This window comes from Bacillus rossius, chromosome 12 (genome assembly GCF_032445375.1).
Source record: "Bacillus rossius redtenbacheri isolate Brsri chromosome 12, Brsri_v3, whole genome shotgun sequence".
NCBI classification, from domain to species: domain Eukaryota; kingdom Metazoa; phylum Arthropoda; class Insecta; order Phasmatodea; family Bacillidae; genus Bacillus; species Bacillus rossius.
Genome location: NC_086339.1, coordinates 17,376,226 through 17,400,978, shown reverse-complemented (window position 1 = coordinate 17,400,978; position 24,753 = coordinate 17,376,226). Strand labels below are relative to the sequence as shown.

The 24,753-nt window shown below is 45.9% G+C and overlaps 1 protein-coding gene across 1 annotated transcript in view; it reads right to left on the bottom strand.

The window, feature by feature from the left end:
- Positions 1-6,380: 6,380 nt before the first annotated feature.
- Positions 6,381-24,753, bottom strand: part of LOC134537259 (homeobox protein unc-4 homolog) — a 114,879-nt gene continuing 96,506 nt past the window's right edge. Inside the window, exon 3 of the mRNA XM_063377529.1 lies at positions 6,381-10,511. Coding sequence (XP_063233599.1) covers positions 9,942-10,511 — 570 coding nt within the window. The 3' untranslated portion in view covers positions 6,381-9,941. The remainder of the gene's footprint in view (positions 10,512-24,753) is intronic.

Sequence of the window (24,753 nt, the reverse complement as noted above, 5' to 3'; positions counted from 1 at the left end):
GAAAATACACCATGTGGCTTCTGTGGTGTTAGATATTTGGAAGAAAAGTCACAGAGTAAAGGTGGCTGGGTAAGTTGCCAAAAGTGCTGCATATGGTTCCATGAAATTTGTGTTGGTGCTTATGGGAAGAAAAAAAAAAACAATTTCTTTGTGGTAAATGTGTTTGATGATTTTGGGAACTGTTTTAGACTTTATTATTGTGTTAATACGTGCACTATTAGGCAATAAATTACGTGATACAAATAGCCCTTTGTGCAGTCCAAATAGCCCCACAATTTTTGGATGGTCATGTTGGAGTAGTGCTGTAGTTAATAATTTTTTACCAGGAAATGACTTGACTAAAAATTTTGAAGTTGATTCCATATGATGCAAAAATTGTAACATTGATGTACGTAATTTTTCGTATTTGATCGGATACAATGTTGAATTATTATTAAGCTTTAAACTTGAAATGATTCAAATAGCCCCACCTTACCCTACGTGTAAATCACACTTACTGTTACGACCACGGTAACGTTTACAGTCTAATTTTTTTTTTAATATGTGACTTCCGTTCCATTCAAGAAATTACTCCAACCGAATTTCGTATGCCGAGAGCAAAGATGTTTACGTATAAAAAAGAACATGGAACACCGGATTGCCGGTGACCATATTGGGATTCGAACGCGAGTCCAGTGTCTTTAACTCCCCACCGTCTACCCGGACACACACACGGTGTGCAGAGCTTCAGGAAAAACCACGTCATTTGAAAACTGCTCAACATATCCCAGTGATTTACGTTTATGAAAAGAATTTAAGGTTGAGGTTGGATGGGTTGTTCTGTTACAGTAGTTACCTACTTCGTTTTTAAACTGTATTTTTAGGAGAGCGCAAAAGGACCTAACTCATGAGTTTTCAGAATAATTTTTAGGCATGGAACTCCCGGTTAATAACCTTGAAAGCACCCAAGAGCCTTGCATCACACCTTTATCTTCATTTCTCCGCCATCTAATGTTATGGTCACCACTCAAAATTCGCAGTTGCCCTGTTCATGACGATAGGACTGCGCGCCAGTTCAGAGTCTTGGGCTTAAAGGAGATATCGCGCCAGAAGCACCAGCGAGCGTCGTACTTATCACCCCGCCTCAATAACACAGATACACCTTAATCACTGCGCTGATTAGCTCAATCAAGAGCTACTACATGTTTGCGTGTCTTATCTTTTTTTTTTTACAACCTACAAATGAAAATCGAAAAATAGGCTAGTATATATTCATATTTTATTTTGTGTGTAATAAATTGTTTTAGCATACTTATAAAGTGGGTGTTAGAACAGCAGTAAATGTAGGGGGTTTTCAACTATAAATAGGTACGCCTAAAAAATTCTAAGGGTATTCGTAGACCCAAATAACCTGGGCGATTTATGTAAATTTGCTCTTGGAAGGAATGAGATGGTTTATGGAGTTGTATTTAATATTCTTTAAGATAATCCTTGTTTTATTTAATGTTCTAAGCAGTTATCTTAGAATCCCTAAATTTATTAAGATACCTGTAAACTTATGGAATATACATAAAAGATATTTTGTGAATTGTATTTTAACAATTATCATGTGTCAATCATATATATACGTATATATACATATTAAATGAAGTTTGGTTCTTGTTTGAAAGTGACATTACCACATCGCGTTTAAAGAAATTTATTCGTTGTTAATTACAGCTCGACTGAAAAATTAAAAAAAATATATTCTTCTTTCTTTCACAAATTAAAGGGTTAAAATATGAAAGAACCTAATGTGTAGAGTGTCCACGCTTAGTTTGCAGAACATAATAAATGATGCCCACTTTTGCCGGTTAATACTACCCAGATTGTTAACATTAAAAATCTTATTTATAATACCATCGTTATTTTATACATTTTTTTTTAAATTTTGATATTCATAATAAAATGTAATCGCAAGTTTAAAAACACTTAAAAATAATGGTATAAAAATAATTATAATACATATTATCCTTCTAAATTCCTCGCCCCTTCATACGGGCAGGGCGGTTTTTATTTTTTAAACCATTGATTTCAAAAAAATAGTATTCAGAATAGTACTATTAGCGGGAATCGATCGTGTTTATGTGTACGACGGATTCCTTTTGCGGTCTCGTGTTTCAGTGTAAAGTTAGTTCGTTCATAATTGGCTACCGCTGGATGCTGTTATGGGTTTCAGGAATGATAATTTCGTGGTCCGTAAACTGTCAAAAGAAAATAAGAGAAACAATTTTTTTTCCTATTTTACAAAAAAAAAAAGAGAAAGAAAAATAAAATAACTCGCCGCGCAAGCGCAAGAGGTCTCTTAACCGCAGCCACAGACAGCCCGCGCGAGTTGGAGATACTCCATTCTTGAACGCAGGAGTAGTTTACGAGCCGGCGGCCTCAAACGGCGAAGACGTGAACACCCGGAATGCTTGGTTAATAACTAAATTAGCGATGGTGAAATAAATCTTCGTATTCCACATTATTGTTTTGCACTGGGCCAGGTCGGAAACACTATCATCACGTCGGCGTAGGCTGAACTAGCGGCGCAGAGGGTGATTCAGCTCGCACTGTACTTACCCACATTTCCTTCCTTCTCCTCAAACACACTTCTAAAAAATTTCCCCCTTCCTCCTACCCCCCATTTACTCAGAACACTCATAAAAACGTCACCCGGCGATATTCATACATTTACGTGGTATTTCCCGTACATTTGGTAGCTAGTTAAATTCATTTAAACATAGTCACACAAGAACAATCTAGGAGTAATAACCAAAATTTTTACAAAACTGGTTGTCTACAGGTCTCATAGAAAGTTTAAGACAATCAAAAATTTCATTAAAAAAAATTATGTTAGAAATTGCTTTCTAACCACAATGAATCTTTTAAAAACTACTATTTGCTGGCTTTTGACGCCTAGTTAACAACATTTATTTTAAAAAAAAATCCCTTTCGGCAAAGCCTACAGACGTAGGTAGATTTCAAACTTATTGAATAAAAATCTGGAAGATTTTAAAAACTGAATGTACATAACATCCTGTATGTTCTCATATATTCAATATTCCAAAATGATTGATAAAATATTTTCTCATATTCCATACAGCGAAAATGATTTGAATGTAACTGAATGCACGTAGCATTGAATAGCTTAGAACGATTTTTTATCAAACACTATTTTTTATCACTTGCATTAATACGTGGGTATGTATATATATATATATATATATATATATATATATATGCTTTGGAACAAGCCTGGGATAATACTATGATGGTTAAAATATATTTGAAAGAAAAAAAAATATTTTTTGATAGTAAGGACGTATGAAGTTTTATTAATTACAATAACCCTCCTCTGTAATAGTTCGTCATCGAAGAATTGTTTTAGCCAAAGTTTTAGTTATTGTTTAGGGTTTGCTGAGTCTGACCCATCACAGTTTACATAGGCAGTACATACTGCCATTCAGATACAACATACCTACAAATCTGGAGCACACAGTAGGTGAAGAGAGACAGACAGCCATATCCAGAGATCTCCCTCTTATTTTCTCCAGAAGGACAGCCAGCTACTTTTCTTAAATTAGTTTCAGTGTCGTTAAAAGGCCAGCTCGCGCTTTGCTTTAGTAAGAACATTTTTCAACGCCATTATTGTTGTTTTTAGGAAAAGCCAAAGTGTCCACAACTATCCGTACATCAGTGACGTCACGGGAACGTCATGGTTGTCAGCCAATAGGGAAAACACGACTTACCTTCCTTGTACTGAAGTGTCAAGCAGTTTGATTATTTAACAAGACATTCGTATCATAACAAATCTTTGATACAGACTGATGATTACTTGTGTGAAATTCGAGTGATTTACAGCAAATTAGTGAATTATATTTTTCTTGGGCCTGAGTCCGGATAGAATGTATATTCAATTAACATCCAGTCACCAAAGTACGTTTGTTTTCATTTCAGTAATCTGGGTAATATGAATAATTACAATTATTACAATATCAATTATAACAATATATATTGAATTTTGAAAAAAAATTGACTTTGTTACGTTTTAACATGGATTTTTTTTAAATAATCCACTCTTAAATTATAATTTCCACTGCATGGAAACTCTTCCACGTGAAATTAATTTAACTTGTAGTCCAACAGTGCCCAGCTGGAAAAAGAATTCTGGGATAGTGGAAAAAAAAAAACAGAAGAAGGTTTTCGCTCTTGACACAATTTAGCGTATGGGGACTGGAGAATCGGGTTGTGTGTTTCACTGCGTGGATGATGCTGTGAACTGTGACATGACTGTTATGACTAAAGCTGTAGCTTCAGTGGACACTGTAACGCCACGGTGCCAGTTGCGATGGACCCAGTACTGGCAACTTGCTGGTAGTGGAGGATCCGAGAGCAGTGTTCCTGGATAACATCCAGCCGTAAACGGCGAGATGCGGAGATGCGAGAAGCAGTTATACGCGCGTGTGCAGTCCCGCCAAGCAACAGGCTGAGCACAGACTTGAGAATGAGTGGCGAACAAGGATTGGCGGGCTGAAGAACAGCCCCTGGCCAATGAGCAGGCAGCGCCAGCTCGGGAAGTGGTTATCGGAGAAGCAAGCTGTTGAATTTGAAGATACTCGAGAAGCAGACGCTGTTAGTTTTGAAGATACTGCATTGTTTCCCTCGCAGTGACATGGTAACAGGCCTCCAGACGAACTCGCCATGGCAAATAAAGAGTAAGAGTCTAGTGCCGCACCTCCGGACGTTTGCCACCCGTGATAGACCTCCAAGGTGATTTGGAAACTGCTAATGCTAAGTAATTAATTTAACGAACATTCGCTTGAATGTTAAAATGTACCCAGTTGTTAACGTGTAACAATGCAAATTATTCTTTCAACCAAAGCTAACGTGTGGCATCAGGGGCGCAACAACTAAATTTCCAAAGGGGGGAAATATACCTTTTTATAAAGAATCATCGATCCCCCCCTATTGAAGCGCCCAGGAAAATTTGTATTTCAAGGTGGAAAATGGTGCTATTTAAGCAGTTTTATTATCTAAAAATTGATGACACAGCGCTTTCTTTGCCCCCGTTTGCCCCCACTTCAAGGTTTCAGAGGGGGGGGGGGGGGGGGTAAAATACCCTTGGCCCCCCCCCCTTGTTGTTGCGCCTCTGTGTGGCATGCAACGAAATCTATTTGCAGTTGCAACTGTGTGGGTATAAACTTTTTTTTTTTGGTAAACCACTTACGTTTTATTACAATAGAATAATTGTAATTTTTCTAACTGATTCTATTGCACATGTTAAAACTTACTCCGAAAGTGACTACCGTCACCACCTCCTGCCCGGACAGGGTGTCTGGTATAAAGGGGTTAACATCTTTAAATTGCAATAAATTCAAACACCGCAATCTTTATCAGTTCTGCTCTATCACCGTAAGGGTGCCGGCCGTAGTTTAATATTGTTTCACAGAAGAAAAAAGAGGCCAAATAAATTTTAAGGATCGTGATAGTGACCGTGGGTGTGTACAAGAAAATTAAAAAAATTGAATACCACTGCATTTAATCAAATCCACAAAACTTGCATATGTACCAAATATTTTACAGTGAAACTACAGTAAGTGGCGTGTAAACATAGTGTAAAAGAATAAAAATATATTAATATTTTTAACTTTAAGTTGTCATGTAATCTATTGTATTTAAAATTCATGCTATCTACGCATGTCTCCCTGGTGACTTAAAAATTAAATTGGCCATTTAAATACGTATTACACATAATCAAGATACCTCGTTTAGCAGTGCTATGAACAATAAGGATTCTAGACGAAATTTAAAAAAAAAAAAATATTTAACGAGCTTACTCAAAACAAATAATTTTACAGCCAATATTTGTACAACACTTTTACATTACCTAGGGCGTATGAATGTACAATAGTAAACTGGTGTAGTTTGTCTTTACAAATCTACTCTAATCAATATTATATTCGCTGGCCAGTTTTAATCACAAGTGTTCCACATTAGTACCGACGCTCACGTAAAATTGTTCCGCGCGCAATATTCTCGCACGGAGGGGAATAAAAATTTGTATAGAGTTCCCAAAATTCCGATTGAAGATAAATTTATTTATTGGTTGAATTGTTGTGTTTACATTATAGAATCAGTTCTAAATGACTTTTTTTTTTTGTGAAAGTGACGGTTTTTAACGACGGGGTTTCTAATAAATACTTAATAACCATTATCAGAAGATATCAAACACCATTTCCACAAATTTTTTTGGGAAGAACAGCATGACAGTAGCGAGGTTAAAAAGTGACTTCACCTACGGCACAGTATGCCGTCTCCTGCAATTCCTAACTCCTTGGAAGGAAATATTTAAAAAAAACTCTCCTCTAGGGGAAAAAAAAGGTTGAAATAAATATATTTATTGCCACATTGTCCTCGTTTCTATTTTTACAATTCACATACAAAGTTAGTTTGCCGTACAATATTTACACCTACTTTTAATGCCTTATTTCTATATTTCCAATACACTGTGTGGACACAGAGAAAGGTTTTCTGTACAAAAAGTTCTTAAAAGGCTAGTCAAAATAAATGAAGTTGGTTGGGAAAAAAATTGTTGATGGTATATTCACAATAAAACTACTTCAACAAACCAAACAAACATTTTATAAATCAGTTTTTCGTAGTTTAAGTTTTATTAACAAACATAATTTCTCGATAAAAATAAGTAGAGCTATCTGAAATGCACGAAAAATAAATTTTCCTTTTTTAGTCAAAACTTTCTCTCAGAGATAATACAATTTGAATACAATAATAGTTTCTGTAATTGTAATAACTTAGTTTGAAAAATGAAATAAAACATAAAACATCAGATAGAAAATTAGCTTTATGACTTAATTACATAGCACAGTTTTTAAACAGTTAGTCATTTTCTTACTGTGGAAACAACTTTTGGTTTATTTGCCATGTTGCTATGTTTTTAACATATTTGTGCTTTACACAACACAACTCCACTCGGCAGTATCTATGAGAGATTAAAAAATTATCCAAAACAATGAATAGACATGCTTACGCTAAGTATTAAAATTCTCATAATACATACTATCAATTACTCTCCCACCAGTGGTTTTTTTTTCAATACTTTCTTAGGTCTACGTTTAACCTACGATATGTAACGTGTTATATTTAATCAGTGCAGGTTTGTGGATTACGTGTTCGTAGTTGAATATATCCACTTTGAAGAAATATATTTTTCTCTAATCAAATACCATCCAGTTCAGAATTTAAAATCATACTTTGAAATAAATATTTTTCTAAAACAAGTATTCTATGCTCATAATAAATATTTTTTGATTACGTACCATTTTCTTGTACTTGAACTTAACAGTGAAAATTATGATAAATAACATTCTTCTTTTTACAAAATATTGCAGTAATTTATAATAAAAACTAACAGCTTATTCTGTGTCACATTGTCAACAATATCTAATTGTACAATTGCCTCGCTTGATTTTGACGTCACTTAGTGTGTACTAGGGCTGTCATAATTCCCACTAAAGCCCTCAAGGGTTCTAACCTCAACAAGCAAAAAAATAAGTCTCTTGCTTGTGTATCCGTTACAACATTTTTGTTATTAAACAACGAAATACAAAAACTGACTGATGAAAATATTTTCAATTTGGTTTTGTTTGTTAAAAAAAAAGTAACATGTTACATTGTTTAATCATGTATGTACACTAGTGTTTCGTTTCAAGCTTTTGCTTGAAAAGTACACGTTGTCTATTCGGACATAGCACTAACATAATAATGACTTAATGCAAATTTACTTTCGACTTAGAAAAAGTAATCTACCAAATTACTGTAGGTGACGTGTGCGTGAGTAATGTTTATCAACATTCTACCAGAATCTAACGACGAAGTAACTGCAAAGCAAATATATTTAAAAGTTATTAATAGTGCTGTAAGTATTGCAAAAAAATAATTGAAAAAGTTAATGATATATCAAAGAATATTCTAAAAGTATTTTTGAAAAGCCAAATCCAACTTCTAACATGAAATTAAATTTCAATAAAACTATTTAAATAAATGACCTTATAGACGGAGAAATTAAATAAACTATGTTTGAATTCGTAATTAATATTATATTCCTTCAGCTTTAAATAATACTGTCTTACTATTCTGTAATACTATATAAATTACATTTTCACATTCGTATAAATTTATGTGTGTGTGTTTTTAAAAGTTTCTAGATACGAACTAGACTACTGAACTGTAGATTGGAAGAGAAAGAAGCAATGTTGCTATGTTAAGTCATCAAGTGAGATCCTTCGTTTGGCAGGACGTCTGCAGGTGATAAACTGTTTTATTTTCTGAAGCACAATCGTTAGAGGGCCAACGATTTTGCGGAATCATGTAGCACGAGGCTGAAAATTTACATTCCTCTGTTCTCTGCCTTTTTTTTTTTTACTGGCTGGTTTCTTCACGAATAAAAAAAACCATCTTGGTCCTAAAACTCGATTCAGTTAATAAAAAAATACTTTTAACAAACAATATTTCGGACACTAGTTTTTCAATAACCACAACTTTTGCGTACGTTTTAAAAACATGCTGTGTAATGTTAAATTTTTACGAAATGGATCCTGTACTTCCCTTGTCGATGAAAAACGAGGGAACTGTAGTTAGTACCCGCAGAATTCATATCGAAGAGCTGTAAAATTTACGTTGTGTTTTTAATGTAACAAGAAATATTTTGAGAAGTTTCCAAAGAATTACTCCATAATCTACTGATTTTTAATACTGTGCAGCCCACTTGTTACCACTGGGTCGAGGAGTGTCAACTGGTACAACCACAAACTAGACTGCAGTCCTCGGCGGCGCCATTGCCTGATAAATTAGCTTGGCCTTCAAGGTTGTGTAGCGTCGCAGTGGTAGTGATTTCAAACGTTTCGCTCTGTTTTGCAGCACGTATCTTCAGGGTTAAGAATCAATTGAGAGCTGGAAGGTTTAAGGGGTATATATATTTAATAAAACTCTAACACTGACTGACTGATTGACTGTCAAACATAGCACAACTTAAACCGGTGGGTCTAAAAGCATCAAATTCTGCACAGGAGTTCCTTATATAATGTAGATGAGCACTAAGAAAGGATTTTTGAAAATTCTTCCCCGAAGGGGAATAAAAAGGGGATGAAATTTTGTATGGAAGCTAGAGTTATGGAGACTGGTGTTAAAGGCTTCTGTTTTTAAAAACATTTGTATCAGCGTTTTTCGTAATTCATTAAAAATGAGGATCAAATACTTTTCTAACTTCTTCAAGTAGCCAATCACGAGAGTTTCCATGCCAATCATGTATGGAATCGTCTCATTGGTTGTTGTTGGCAAATGGCTGATATGATAGACCCTGTTTAGCTTTTCCCCTATTGAAAAAATGAAAAATTGGAGAAAGCGAGAAGAAAGAAGCCATATAGCATCTAAGTACGATTAGTAGGGGCATGTATTTTTCGTGAAATAATCCGAACGCTCATTAGACTGTAATGAGATACTACCTCGCCAGAAGTTTCTTCCTTGGCAATCGCGTGCAGTGCAAGAGAAGCGAACGCCTTGTTTGTCCGGACCATTCGCGTGAGGACAGCGAGAACGCGTCTGAAAGAAACTTAACATCTTTGTGCGAAAGATTGTACGCCCCTACCGAGTGTCCAACGACAGCCAGTGAGACGAAGCATTATACAGAAGCGAATGCCAGGATAGCCATCCCTCTGACTGACCAAAAAAATGAAGGATCCTCTCAGGCTTATGCAAATATACCTACCACCTGCCAGCACGCAGAAGATTCTCAACCCTGAGGAGACCTGCTGCACAGGTCGGCACACTGCTACGGGGAAGTTCACGTGATGTGTGTCCAAGCCGGCGGGTCTCTAGCTATCACAAAACTCGCGGCCGGGGGGCGGGGGCCCCTCCGGCAGTCACAGCACCGGGCCTCGCGCCGGCCTGCACTTGTCGTCTCGCGACAGCAGCGACTCGATGCTGAAGGGGTTGAGCCGCCGCGGCTTGTCGGGGACCGCGGTCTGTGGGGCGGGGCGAGACGGGGGCGGGGACGCCGGCGGCGCGCGGAACTGCGCGAACCTGTAGCCACAGCCTCCGTCGTCGTCGTCGTCGTCGTCGCCGCCGACCACGTCTATCTCCTCGTCGCCGCGGGTGGCCGTGCTGCCGCTGCAGCAGCTCGAGGAGTCGTTGAGGTTCTGCTGGTGGGAGGTCGCCGAGGAGGACTTCTTGCCCTGCTGCTGCGCCTCCCACTCGCGCCGCAGCGTGGCCAGGTCGACGGCGACGCCCTTGGCCGCCAGCTTCCTCTGCTGCCGCTCCAGCGCCTTGAGCAGCTTCTTGTCGCGCCGCTCGCGCTCCTTGCGCCGCAGCTCCTCCTCGGGGATGGGCTCGCCGCTGCACGTCTGCGGGTGCGCGTTGTGCGCCGGCCGGCCGGGGCCCTTCTTCGTGTGCTCCTTCTTGCGCCACTTGGCGCGCCGGTTCTGGAACCACACCTGCAACCAGCCACGCGCCGTCCTCGTACCTCGCTCTCGAGCCACTACACTCCTGCTCTGCAACCACACACGGTCCTCGTAACTCGCTCTCGAGCCACTACACTCCTGCTCTGCAACCACATACGGTCCTCGTACCTCGCTCTCGAGCCACTACACTCCTGCTCTGCAACCACACACGGTCCTCGTACCTCGCTCTCGAGCCACTACACTCCTGCTCTGCAACCACACACGGTCCTCGTACCTCGCTCTCGAGCCACTACACTCCTGCTCTGCAACCACACACGGTCCTCGTACCTCGCTCTCGAGCCACTACACTCCTGCTCTGCAACCACACACGGTCCTCGTACCTCGCTCTCGAGCCACTACACTCCTGCTCTGCAACCACACACGGTCCTCGTACCTCGCTCTCGAGCCACTACACTCCTGCTCTGCAACCACATACGGTCCTCGTACCTCGCTCTCGAGCCACTACACTCCTGCTCTGCAACCACATACGGTCCTCGTACCTCGCTCTCGAGCCACTACACTCCTGCTCTGCAACCACATACGGTCCTCGTACCTCGCTCTCGAGCCACTACACTCCTGCTCTGCAACCACACACGGTCCTCGTACCTCGCTCTCGAGCCACTACACTCCTGCTCTGCAACCACACACGGTCCTCGTACCTCGCTCTCGAGCCACTACACTCCTGCTCTGCAACCACATACGGTCCTCGTACCTCGCTCTCGAGCCACTACACTCCTGCTCTGCAACCACACACGGTCCTCGTACCTCGCTCTCGAGCCACTACACTCCTGCTCTGCAACCACACACGGTCCTCGTACCTCGCTCTCGAGCCACTACACTCCTGCTCTGCAACCACATACGGTCCTCGTACCTCGCTCTCGAGCCACTACACTCCTGCTCTGCAACCACACACGGTCCTCGTACCTCGCTCTCGAGCCACTACACTCCTGCTCTGCAACCACACACGGTCCTCGTACCTCGCTCTCGAGCCACTACACTCCTGCTCTGCAACCACACACGGTCCTCGTACCTCGCTCTCGAGCCACTACACTCCTGCTCTGCAACCACACACGGTCCTCGTAACTCGCTCTCGAGCCATTACCCTCCTGCTCTGCAACCACATACGGTCCTCGTACCTCGCTCTCGAGCCACTACACTCCTGCTCTGCAACCACACACGGTCCTCGTACCTCGCTCTCGAGCCACTACACTCCTGCTCTGCAACCACACACGGTCCTCGTACCTCGCTCTCGAGCCACTACACTCCTGCTCTGCAACCACACACGGTCCTCGTACCTCGCTCTCGAGCCACTACACTCCTGCTCTGCAACCACACACGGTCCTCGTAACTCGCTCTCGAGCCATTACCCTCCTGCTCTGCAACCACACACGGTCCTCGTACCTCGCTCTCGAGCCACTACACTCCTGCTCTGCAACCACACACGGTCCTCGTAACTCGCTCTCGAGCCATTACCCTCCTGCTCTGCAACCACATACGGTCCTCGTACCTCGCTCTCGAGCCACTACACTCCTGCTCTGCAACCACACACGGTCCTCGTACCTCGCTCTCGAGCCACTACACTCCTGCTCTGCAACCACACACGGTCCTCGTACCTCGCTCTCGAGCCACTACACTCCTGCTCTGCAACCACACACGGTCCTCGTAACTCGCTCTCGAGCCATTACCCTCCTGCTCTGCAACCACATACGGTCCTCGTACCTCGCTCTCGAGCCACTACACTCCTGCTCTGCAACCACACACGGTCCTCGTACCTCGCTCTCGAGCCACTACACTCCTGCTCTGCAACCACACACGGTCCTCGTACCTCGCTCTCGAGCCACTACACTCCTGCTCTGCAACCACACACGGTCCTCGTACCTCGCTCTCGAGCCACTACACTCCTGCTCTGCAACCACACACGGTCCTCGTAACTCGCTCTCGAGCCACTACACTCCTGCTCTGCAACCACACACGGTCCTCGTACCTCGCTCTCGAGCCACTACACTCCTGCTCTGCAACCACACACGGTCCTCGTAACTCGCTCTCGAGCCACTACACTCCTGCTCTGCAACCACACACGGTCCTCGTACCTCGCTCTCGAGCCACTACACTCCTGCTCTGCAACCACACACGGTCCTCGTACCTCGCTCTCGAGCCACTACACTCCTGCTCTGCAACCACACACGGTCCTCGTAACTCGCTCTCGAGCCACTACACTCCTGCTCTGCAACCACACACGGTCCTCGTAACTCGCTCTCGAGCCATTACCCTCCTGCTCTGCAACCACACACGGTCCTCGTACCTCGCTCTCGAGCCACTACACTCCTGCTCTGCAACCACACACGGTCCTCGTACCTCGCTCTCGAGCCGCTACACTCCTGCTCTGCAACCACACACGGTCCTCGTACCTCGCTCTCGAGCCACTACACTCCTGCTCTGCAACCACACACGGTCCTCGTACCTCGCTCTCGAGCCACTACACTCCTGCTCTGCAACCACACACGGTCCTCGTAACTCGCTCTCGAGCCATTACCCTCCTGCTCTGCAACCACACACGGTCCTCGTACCTCGCTCTCGAGCCACTACACTCCTGCTCTGCAACCACACACGGTCCTCGTAACTCGCTCTCGAGCCATTACCCTCCTGCTCTGCAACCACACACGGTCCTCGTACCTCGCTCTCGAGCCACTACACTCCTGCTCTGCAACCACACACGGTCCTCGTACCTCGCTCTCGAGCCACTACACTCCTGCTCTGCAACCACACACGGTCCTCGTACCTCGCTCTCGAGCCACTACACTCCTGCTCTGCAACCACACACGGTCCTCGTACCTCGCTCTCGAGCCACTACACTCCTGCTCTGCAACCACACACGGTCCTCGTAACTCGCTCTCGAGCCATTACCCTCCTGCTCTGCAACCACACACGGTCCTCGTACCTCGCTCTCGAGCCACTACACTCCTGCTCTGCAACCACACACGGTCCTCGTACCTCGCTCTCGAGCCACTACACTCCTGCTCTGCAACCACACACGGTCCTCGTACCTCGCTCTCGAGCCACTACACTCCTGCTCTGCAACCACACACGGTCCTCGTAACTCGCTCTCGAGCCATTACCCTCCTGCTCTGCAACCACACACGGTCCTCGTACCTCGCTCTCGAGCCACTACACTCCTGCTCTGCAACCACACACGGTCCTCGTACCTCGCTCTCGAGCCACTACACTCCTGCTCTGCAACCACACACGGTCCTCGTACCTCGCTCTCGAGCCACTACACTCCTGCTCTGCAACCACACACGGTCCTCGTACCTCGCTCTCGAGCCACTACACTCCTGCTCTGCAACCACACACGGTCCTCGTACCTCGCTCTCGAGCCACTACACTCCTGCTCTGCAACCACACACGGTCCTCGTAACTCGCTCTCGAGCCATTACCCTCCTGCTCTGCAACCACACACGGTCCTCGTACCTCGCTCTCGAGCCACTACACTCCTGCTCTGCAACCACACACGGTCCTCGTACCTCGCTCTCGAGCCACTACACTCCTGCTCTGCAACCACACACGGTCCTCGTAACTCGCTCTCGAGCCATTACCCTCCTGCTCTGCAACCACATACGGTCCTCGTACCTCGCTCTCGAGCCACTACACTCCTGCTCTGCAACCACACACGGTCCTCGTACCTCGCTCTCGAGCCACTACACTCCTGCTCTGCAACCACACACGGTCCTCGTACCTCGCTCTCGAGCCACTACACTCCTGCTCTGCAACCACACACGGTCCTCGTACCTCGCTCTCGAGCCACTACACTCCTGCTCTGCAACCACACACGGTCCTCGTACCTCGCTCTCGAGCCACTACACTCCTGCTCTGCAACCACACACGGTCCTCGTACCTCGCTCTCGAGCCACTACACTCCTGCTCTGCAACCACACACGGTCCTCGTACCTCGCTCTCGAGCCACTACACTCCTGCTCTGCAACCACACACGGTCCTCGTACCTCGCTCTCGAGCCACTACACTCCTGCTCTGCAACCACACACGGTCCTCGTACCTCGCTCTCGAGCCACTACACTCCTGCTCTGCAACCACACACGGTCCTCGTACCTCGCTCTCGAGCCACTACACTCCTGCTCTGCAACCACATACGGTCCTCGTACCTCGCTCTCGAGCCACTACACTCCTGCTCTGCAACCACACACGGTCCTCGTACCTCGCTCTCGAGCCACTACACTCCTGCTCTGCAACCACACACGGTCCTCGTAACTCGCTCTCGAGCCACTACACTCCTGCTCTGCAACCACACACGGTCCTCGTACCTCGCTCTCGAGCCACTACACTCCTGCTCTGCAACCACACACGGTCCTCGTAACTCGCTCTCGAGCCACTACACTCCTGCTCTGCAACCACACACGGTCCTCGTACCTCGCTCTCGAGCCACTACACTCCTGCTCTGCAACCACACACGGTCCTCGTACCTCGCTCTCGAGCCACTACACTCCTGCTCTGCAACCACACACGGTCCTCGTAACTCGCTCTCGAGCCACTACACTCCTGCTCTGCAACCACACACGGTCCTCGTACCTCGCTCTCGAGCCACTACACTCCTGCTCTGCAACCACACACGGTCCTCGTACCTCGCTCTCGAGCCACTACACTCCTGCTCTGCAACCACACACGGTCCTCGTAACTCGCTCTCGAGCCATTACCCTCCTGCTCTGCAACCACACACGGTCCTCGCACCTCACTCTCGAGCCATTACCCTCCTGCTCTGCAACCACACACGGTCCTCGTACCTCGCTCTCGAGCCACTACACTCCTGCTCTGCAACCACACACGGTCCTCGTACCTCGCTCTCGAGCCACTACACTCCTGCTCTGCAACCACACACGGTCCTCGTAACTCGCTCTCGAGCCACTACACTCCTGCTCTGCAACCACACACGGTCCTCGTAACTCGCTCTCGAGCCATTACCCTCCTGCTCTGCAACCACACACGGTCCTCGTACCTCGCTCTCGAGCCACTACACTCCTGCTCTGCAACCACACACGGTCCTCGTACCTCGCTCTCGAGCCACTACACTCCTGCTCTGCAACCACACACGGTCCTCGTACCTCGCTCTCGAGCCACTACACTCCTGCTCTGCAACCACACACGGTCCTCGTACCTCGCTCTCGAGCCACTACACTCCTGCTCTGCAACCACACACGGTCCTCGTAACTCGCTCTCGAGCCATTACCCTCCTGCTCTGCAACCACACACGGTCCTCGTACCTCGCTCTCGAGCCACTACACTCCTGCTCTGCAACCACACACGGTCCTCGTAACTCGCTCTCGAGCCATTACCCTCCTGCTCTGCAACCACACACGGTCCTCGTACCTCGCTCTCGAGCCACTACACTCCTGCTCTGCAACCACACACGGTCCTCGTACCTCGCTCTCGAGCCACTACACTCCTGCTCTGCAACCACACACGGTCCTCGTACCTCGCTCTCGAGCCACTACACTCCTGCTCTGCAACCACACACGGTCCTCGTACCTCGCTCTCGAGCCACTACACTCCTGCTCTGCAACCACACACGGTCCTCGTAACTCGCTCTCGAGCCATTACCCTCCTGCTCTGCAACCACACACGGTCCTCGTACCTCGCTCTCGAGCCACTACACTCCTGCTCTGCAACCACACACGGTCCTCGTAACTCGCTCTCGAGCCATTACCCTCCTGCTCTGCAACCACACACGGTCCTCGTACCTCGCTCTCGAGCCACTACACTCCTGCTCTGCAACCACACACGGTCCTCGTACCTCGCTCTCGAGCCACTACACTCCTGCTCTGCAACCACACACGGTCCTCGTACCTCGCTCTCGAGCCACTACACTCCTGCTCTGCAACCACACACGGTCCTCGTACCTCGCTCTCGAGCCACTACACTCCTGCTCTGCAACCACACACGGTCCTCGTAACTCGCTCTCGAGCCATTACCCTCCTGCTCTGCAACCACACACGGTCCTCGTACCTCGCTCTCGAGCCACTACACTCCTGCTCTGCAACCACACACGGTCCTCGTACCTCGCTCTCGAGCCACTACACTCCTGCTCTGCAACCACACACGGTCCTCGTACCTCGCTCTCGAGCCACTACACTCCTGCTCTGCAACCACACACGGTCCTCGTAACTCGCTCTCGAGCCATTACCCTCCTGCTCTGCAACCACACACGGTCCTCGTACCTCGCTCTCGAGCCACTACACTCCTGCTCTGCAACCACACACGGTCCTCGTACCTCGCTCTCGAGCCACTACACTCCTGCTCTGCAACCACACACGGTCCTCGTACCTCGCTCTCGAGCCACTACACTCCTGCTCTGCAACCACACACGGTCCTCGTACCTCGCTCTCGAGCCACTACACTCCTGCTCTGCAACCACACACGGTCCTCGTACCTCGCTCTCGAGCCACTACACTCCTGCTCTGCAACCACACACGGTCCTCGTAACTCGCTCTCGAGCCATTACCCTCCTGCTCTGCAACCACACACGGTCCTCGTACCTCGCTCTCGAGCCACTACACTCCTGCTCTGCAACCACACACGGTCCTCGTACCTCGCTCTCGAGCCACTACACTCCTGCTCTGCAACCACACACGGTCCTCGTAACTCGCTCTCGAGCCATTACCCTCCTGCTCTGCAACCACATACGGTCCTCGTACCTCGCTCTCGAGCCACTACACTCCTGCTCTGCAACCACACACGGTCCTCGTACCTCGCTCTCGAGCCACTACACTCCTGCTCTGCAACCACACACGGTCCTCGTACCTCGCTCTCGAGCCACTACACTCCTGCTCTGCAACCACACACGGTCCTCGTACCTCGCTCTCGAGCCACTACACTCCTGCTCTGCAACCACACACGGTCCTCGTAACTCGCTCTCGAGCCACTACACTCCTGCTCTGCAACCACACACGGTCCTCGTACCTCGCTCTCGAGCCACTACACTCCTGCTCTGCAACCACACACGGTCCTCGTAACTCGCTCTCGAGCCACTACACTCCTGCTCTGCAACCACACACGGTCCTCGTACCTCGCTCTCGAGCCACTACACTCCTGCTCTGCAACCACACACGGTCCTCGTACCTCGCTCTCGAGCCACTACACTCCTGCTCTGCAACCACACACGGTCCTCGTAACTCGCTCTCGAGCCACTACACTCCTGCTCTGCAACCACACACGGTCCTCGTAACTCGCTCTCGAGCCATTACCCTCCTGCTCTGCAACCACACACGGTCCTCGTACCTCGCTCTCGAGCCACTACACTCCTGCTCTGCAACCACACACGGTCCTCGTACCTCGCTCTCGAGCCACTACACTCCTGCTCTGCAACCACACACGGTCCTCGTACCTCGCTCTCGAGCCACTACACTCCTGCTCTGCAACCACACACGGTCCTCGTACCTCGCTCTCGAGCCACTACACTCCTGCTCTGCAACCACACACGGTCCTCGTAACTCGCTCTCGAGCCATTACCCTCCTGCTCTGCAACCACACACGGTCCTCGTACCTCGCTCTCGAGCCACTACACTCCTGCTCTGCAACCACACACGGTCCTCGTAACTCGCTCTCGAGCCATTACCCTCCTGCTCTGCAACCACACACGGTCCTCGTACCTCGCTCTCGAGCCACTACACTCCTGCTCTGCAACCACACACGGTCCTCGTACCTCGCTCTCGAGCCACTACACTCCTGCTCTGCAACCACACACGGTCCTCGTACCTCGCTCTCGAGCCACTACACTCCTGCTCTGCAACCACACACGGTCCTCGTACCTCGCTCTCGAGCCACTACACTCCTGCTCTGCAACCACACACGGTCCTCGTAACTCGCTCTCGAGCCATTACCCTCCTGCTCTGCAACCACACACGGTCCTCGTACCTCGCTCTCGAGCCACTACACTCCTGCTCTGCAACCACACACGGTCCTCGTACCTCGCTCTCGAGCCACTACACTCCTGCTCTGCAACCACACACGGTCCTCGTACCTCGCTCTCGAGCCACTACACTCCTGCTCTGCAACCACACACGGTCCTCGTAACTCGCTCTCGAGCCATTACCCTCCTGCTCTGCAACCACACACGGTCCTCGTACCTCGCTCTCGAGCCACTACACTCCTGCTCTGCAACCACACACGGTCCTCGTACCTCGCTCTCGAGCCACTACACTCCTGCTCTGCAACCACACACGGTCCTCGTACCTCGCTCTCGAGCCACTACACTCCTGCTCTGCAACCACACACGGTCCTCGTAACTCGCTCTCGAGCCATTACCCTCCTGCTCTGCAACCACACACGGTCCTCGTACCTCGCTCTCGAGCCACTACACTCCTGCTCTGCAACCACACACGGTCCTCGTACCTCGCTCTCGAGCCACTACACTCCTGCTCTGCAACCACACACGGTCCTCGTACCTCGCTCTCGAGCCACTACACTCCTGCTCTGCAACCACACACGGTCCTCGTACCTCGCTCTCGAGCCACTACACTCCTGCTCTGCAACCACACACGGTCCTCGTACCTCGCTCTCGAGCCACTACACTCCTGCTCTGCAACCACACACGGTCCTCGTACCTCGCTCTCGAGCCACTACACTCCTGCTCTGCAACCACATACGGTCCTCGTACCTCGCTCTCGAGCCACTACACTCCTGCTCTGCAACCACACACGGTCCTCGTACCTCGCTCTCGAGCCATTACCCTCCTGCTCTGCAACCACATACGGTCCTCGTACCTCGCTCTCGAGCCACTACACTCCTGCTCTGCAACCACACACGGTCCTCGTACCTCGCTCTCGAGCCACTACACTCCTGCTCTGCAACCACACACGGTCCTCGTAACTCGCTCTCGAGCCACTACACTCCTGCTCTGCAACCACACACGGTCCTCGTACCTCGCTCTCGAGCCACTACACTCCTGCTCTGCAACCACACACGGTCCTCGTACCTCGCTCTCGAGCCACTACACTCCTGCTCTGCAACCACATACGGTCCTCGTACCTCGCTCTCGAGCCACTACACTCCTGCTCTGCAACCACACACGGTCCTCGTACCTCGCTCTCGAGCCACTACACTCCTGCTCTGCAACCACATACGGTCCTCGTACCTCGCTCTCGAGCCACTACACTCCTGCTCTGCAACCACACACGGTCCTCGTACCTCGCTCTCGAGCCATTACCCTCCTGCTCTGCAACCACATACGGTCCTCGTACCTCGCTCTCGAGCCACTACACTCCTGCTCTGCAACCACACACGGTCCTCGTACCTCGCTCTCGAGCCACTACACTCCTGCTCTGCAACCACACACGGTCCTCGTAACTCGCTCTCGAGCCATTACCCTCCTGCTCTGCAACCACACACGGTCCTCGTACCTCGCTCTCGAGCCACTACACTCCTGCTCTGCAACCACACACGGTCCTCGTAACTCGCTCTCGAGCCATTACCCTCCTGCTCTGCAACCACACACGGTCCTCGTACCTCGCCACTGCTAGACTCTCGAGCCGTGCCCTCCTGTTCTTGAACCACACCTGCTAATACACGCACGTCCTCGTACAGTCTACTGTATCCCTCGCCATCACCAATTCTAGAACCACATGTCATGCCCTCCTGTTCAGAAACCACACCTGCAACCACACACACACACACACCATCACAATGTTATCTATTCTATAGTCCCACCATCCGGCTCTTACATGTTGGACAATACACTACATCTTCTATTACCATCATTTCTGGCACAGTTCACGTTTTACTATCCTTGAACCACATCTGCAAACATGTGGCTAACATTAGGCAATACATTGACAATTTCATTATCTTCACTGTCTCACATCTTGAAACTATATCTACAAGCATGTGGCTAACATTAGGCAATACACTGCAAATTTAATTATCATGTTCACTGTCTCGTCTCGTGGTCTCGTGAAACTACATCTGAAAATATATTAAATAACATTGGGTAATACACTGTAACATTCATTAGCAGGAGATCTGGCACTGTTCGCTTCCTCCTATCTTGGAACTACACCAGAATGCATGTGACTAGAATTGGACAATGCACTGCAACTTTCATTAGTTTGAGATCTGGCATTGTTCGTTCCCACCTATCCTGAAACCACGTCTGCAAGCACGTGACTAACATAGGACAATACACTTAAGCTTACATTAGTATAATGTTTGACACTGCCTACTATCTTGGAGTTACGCCAGCAACCATAGTGCATACATTTGGAAATCTTTCATATTTCATCATCGTGAAGTCTTGCACTCTCCAACCTTAGAACTACAACTGCACGCAGGTTGATAATTGTGTAATGCACTGCATATTTCGGTAGAATAAAGTATGGTGCAGTATGTTTCGTAACTGCAAACACAAGCATCTATAACTTATGTTTTGTTACGCAAATACACTTCATGGCATATCCGTGTGCTACATTCTCCTGTCCTAAAAACACACTTTGACAGACAACGAATTTTTTCAATTGTTATTGAGTCTTGTACATATAATCCTTAAATTATACCTTCCTGTTATTCTGGAACATAACCACTATGATTATATGGTTTCAGAGATCTCAAATGATCCTTTTTTTTCATTTTTTATTGGATAAAATAAGATATTTAGAATAACAAGTCTTTTAAAAATTAAGTTACGAATTATTTCATTAAAAATAATATTATCCACATTTATGCTAAAAATTTGTTGTGCAGGAAAATGGCTTGAGAAGGGGATGAAAATATAAAGAAGAGTTGAAGGTCACAGATGTGTCCCTTCAAACACAGGGGGCTGTCTTTGAGCTCGTAAAAACCAAGTGTTATCTTGGATCAGAACGGAACCCTAGTACCTGTTCAAATAAGTGTAATCAAGGCTACATACGACCGTCATAATTTCGCTGAAAGGAATAAAAAAAATGTATTGATATGAGTGAATAGATCTAGTCAAGATTTAAGAAAATACGTATGCGAAAAAAAAAAATGTGAACAAGTCTCTCAATTCTCGCCAGTGATGTGTGAACATCTAACCTCGGCAACGAACAAATGAATTTGTTCTCATGTAATTCATGTTGAATATAAACTTATAAAAGAAAACTCGGACACTAAATTTAAAGCACAATTTTTTTTAATAATGCCGAGTGTGCTGAATATGCGGATTAATAAAATATTCGCTTTTCAAGTTGGTACTAGCCAAAATTTCTAGACGCGAATCACACAAACTTAATTTCTGCGCCCGCCAATATTATTTTCTGCCTGAATCGTAAACGTTGCTTGCCACCATCGCCCGCAGACAGCACGACACAAATGAAAATCATGAACTATCAGGAACTGCTCCGATAAAAGCGAAAAAGTCTTGAAAAAATCCTTACCCCGGCTTTGGAAATGATTTTAGACAAGGAATTTTATTAAAATAATGCCCATCTATTTAAAATTCACTAAACAGTTAGTACTATATAGTTTACGCACGTCTTAGAAGTTATAATATGGCATTACTAAGATTTTAAAACACTTGTTTTAACACTAAGTATATGTTTGTAAATTTATTTTTACTTAAACGACTGAAATCCGTCTGGTAATAATTACTAAAAACAAACCTTAACCTGTTTGAACTGATTCAATATTATTATTAAAAAATATTTTTTATAAAAAAGGTTATTTTATATAAAAAAATGTTATTTTGAAGTTAAAAAAATCCTGTAATGAGACTTGAACCACGTTCTTTGAGGTTAACAAACACCCTACATACCACTATACTACCGAACCCGTCGACAAGTTGCAAGGAGAATATGTATTATAATCATTCTAATGCCAGTTATCGTATGTATTTTAAAACCTGATATTACCATTTTACTATAACTATTTTAGTGTACCAAATATATTCCGTGGTAGTTTCACTATCATGAAGTTAAATTTGGCACTCCAATACGTTTGGTACTTACCCCAATGTTTACGAAAGTGACTACATACGGGTTTATGTAGCTGAACGTGGGTTCGCCAACTTTGTGTCGCGTTTCCGTTTGTCGACTTCCGTTTCATTTTCACGAAATCACTCTCCTTTCAAATTCTGTAGGTACACCGAGATATAAGTTGTTTACACATTTAAAATAAAATAAAAAAAATGTTTGTCTGTAAAGTCGGTTTACGGACGATAGTTTAACGTGACAACGTCATAAAAAACATTGATGAAATGATTGCATACTTTTATGAATAAAATTGGACCATTTTTATTGAATTATCACTATTTTGTATGGATACAAAGAAGGAGTGAAATGACATCTACAATTTAATTGACAAATTTACTTTTATTTGCACTCATTAATTCAAATATTTTTATTACTTTAACGAACAGCTTATTTTAACTGTAACTATTATGCATGTTTGCTATTTAACTTCTTCCAGTCTGTGTTATTCTGTTAAGGATAGGAAAAGTAGGAAACGAATGGGAGTGTTTCAAGTTTAATGTGCCTCGAAAAAGTCAAATCGATGGTTGTTCCAATCGAGTCGAAGAGAGATGCGGCGCAAGCGTACAATGAGCGTAACGGGACAATGATAGTAACGGGACAATGAGTGATCTTTTTTCGTGCGTGCAGCAGGCGTTCATCGATTTATTAGACGTAGTCACGTCAAAAAGGTTGTATATATTTTTTTAAGAATCTTTCATAAACGATTAGTTCAACAGGAAAAAAAAAATTAGCAGTGAAAATGCTGTGTAGGACACTGTAAGACATACTGGAGAGCGCAGTGGAAGCTGGGCGATGTTGAGGTATCGCCCCTGTGGCACGCGGCAGGGGGAACAGCCGTGTAACAATTGAATCACGTGATGCCCCGCCCAGCACTGCCCCCAAGCGGCGTCAGCGCCAAGCTCTGTGCTCTCTCTCTCTCTCTCTCTCTCTCTCTCTGTCTCTCTCTCTCTCTCTCTCTCTTTCTCTCTCTTTCTATCGACAGCTCCAGCACCGCCGTGGAGGTATCGCGTGCAACAGGGGCGCTAGTCGACACCGCAGAGCAAGGAAGATGAAGAGTTGCAACCCAGTTCTATAACTAACGCTCTTATTTTTTTTTAGTTGGTAATCCGGCAACATAACAATATGAAAGGTGTTAACTTTTCGAAAGTGACTGTTGGCAAACATTTTTTTTGTGGTGGTCGTTCGTTGCTGGAAATATAAACTTATTACGTTTAAGATTATTTATTTTTCAACACGGAAAAAACCAAAACATAATGTTAAAATGCTGTGTATTTTGTGTCAGATATTGAAAACTGCATAGCCGCAAAGCTTTCTAGTGTTGGAAATCGTAACCATAGTTTCTATTGCAAAAAAAATAAAAATACAAACGATCACAAGAATTTGGTTTTGCAGCCATGCTTAATTCATTACTATAAAAGGTATTTAACATTGAACAAAAAATATTCCAGAGTATATTATTTTGCCATTATGGTCAATACGCCACTCCGTTAAATCATTCGAAAATTCTGAACTAAGAATGTTCGTAAATATTAATTTATTTAGCTATTTATACTATGTTAATGAAATGGCTAAGTTTTTCCTAGTATTTAGAACTTAATTTTTTATGTTGGCATTTCTCAACCGCACAGTTATTTTAGTGGCCACATTCGGCCTATAAAGTTGCGCACCCTGGGCCAAAAAGGGTCGCGTCACGTGCGCCGAGAAGGCATTCCATTTTTATGCACCGCTCGTGCGCTTGCAGCGTTCACAATACATCGCTTTAGACCGTTCTTTTTTCCAGGTGAAAGTGTTCGTTACGTTTATAACGGTTCACCATAAGTGTACAATAAATGGCATGCATCTACTTCGTATTCAGAAATATGACTTAATTGTAGTGTTACTCCTTATCTTGAGGAGTAATGTTACATTTAACTACATCCGACGTTACAGCCTACCAGCACAACATTTGCATTTATGATTGATGACGAGAGTACCCACGTAGTTACTCCTAGAAGAATTATGGCTGGAGTAAAAAGAGAATGAAGAAAAACAAAGAATAAAGGGATACAACAAAGTCTGTAAAAGTAGACTTGAACGTCTGTCCAACGCCACTGTAGAATTACCGAACTGGAAATGCAAACTAATACAATTTAACACACTTAAAAATACTTAATAAGTTACGGATCCAAGTAACATTTTTTTTTAAATTGCAAACTATAAAAATGTATGTAGTGGAACCAGTTAAACTGTAGGTATTCTAGTCACTAAAT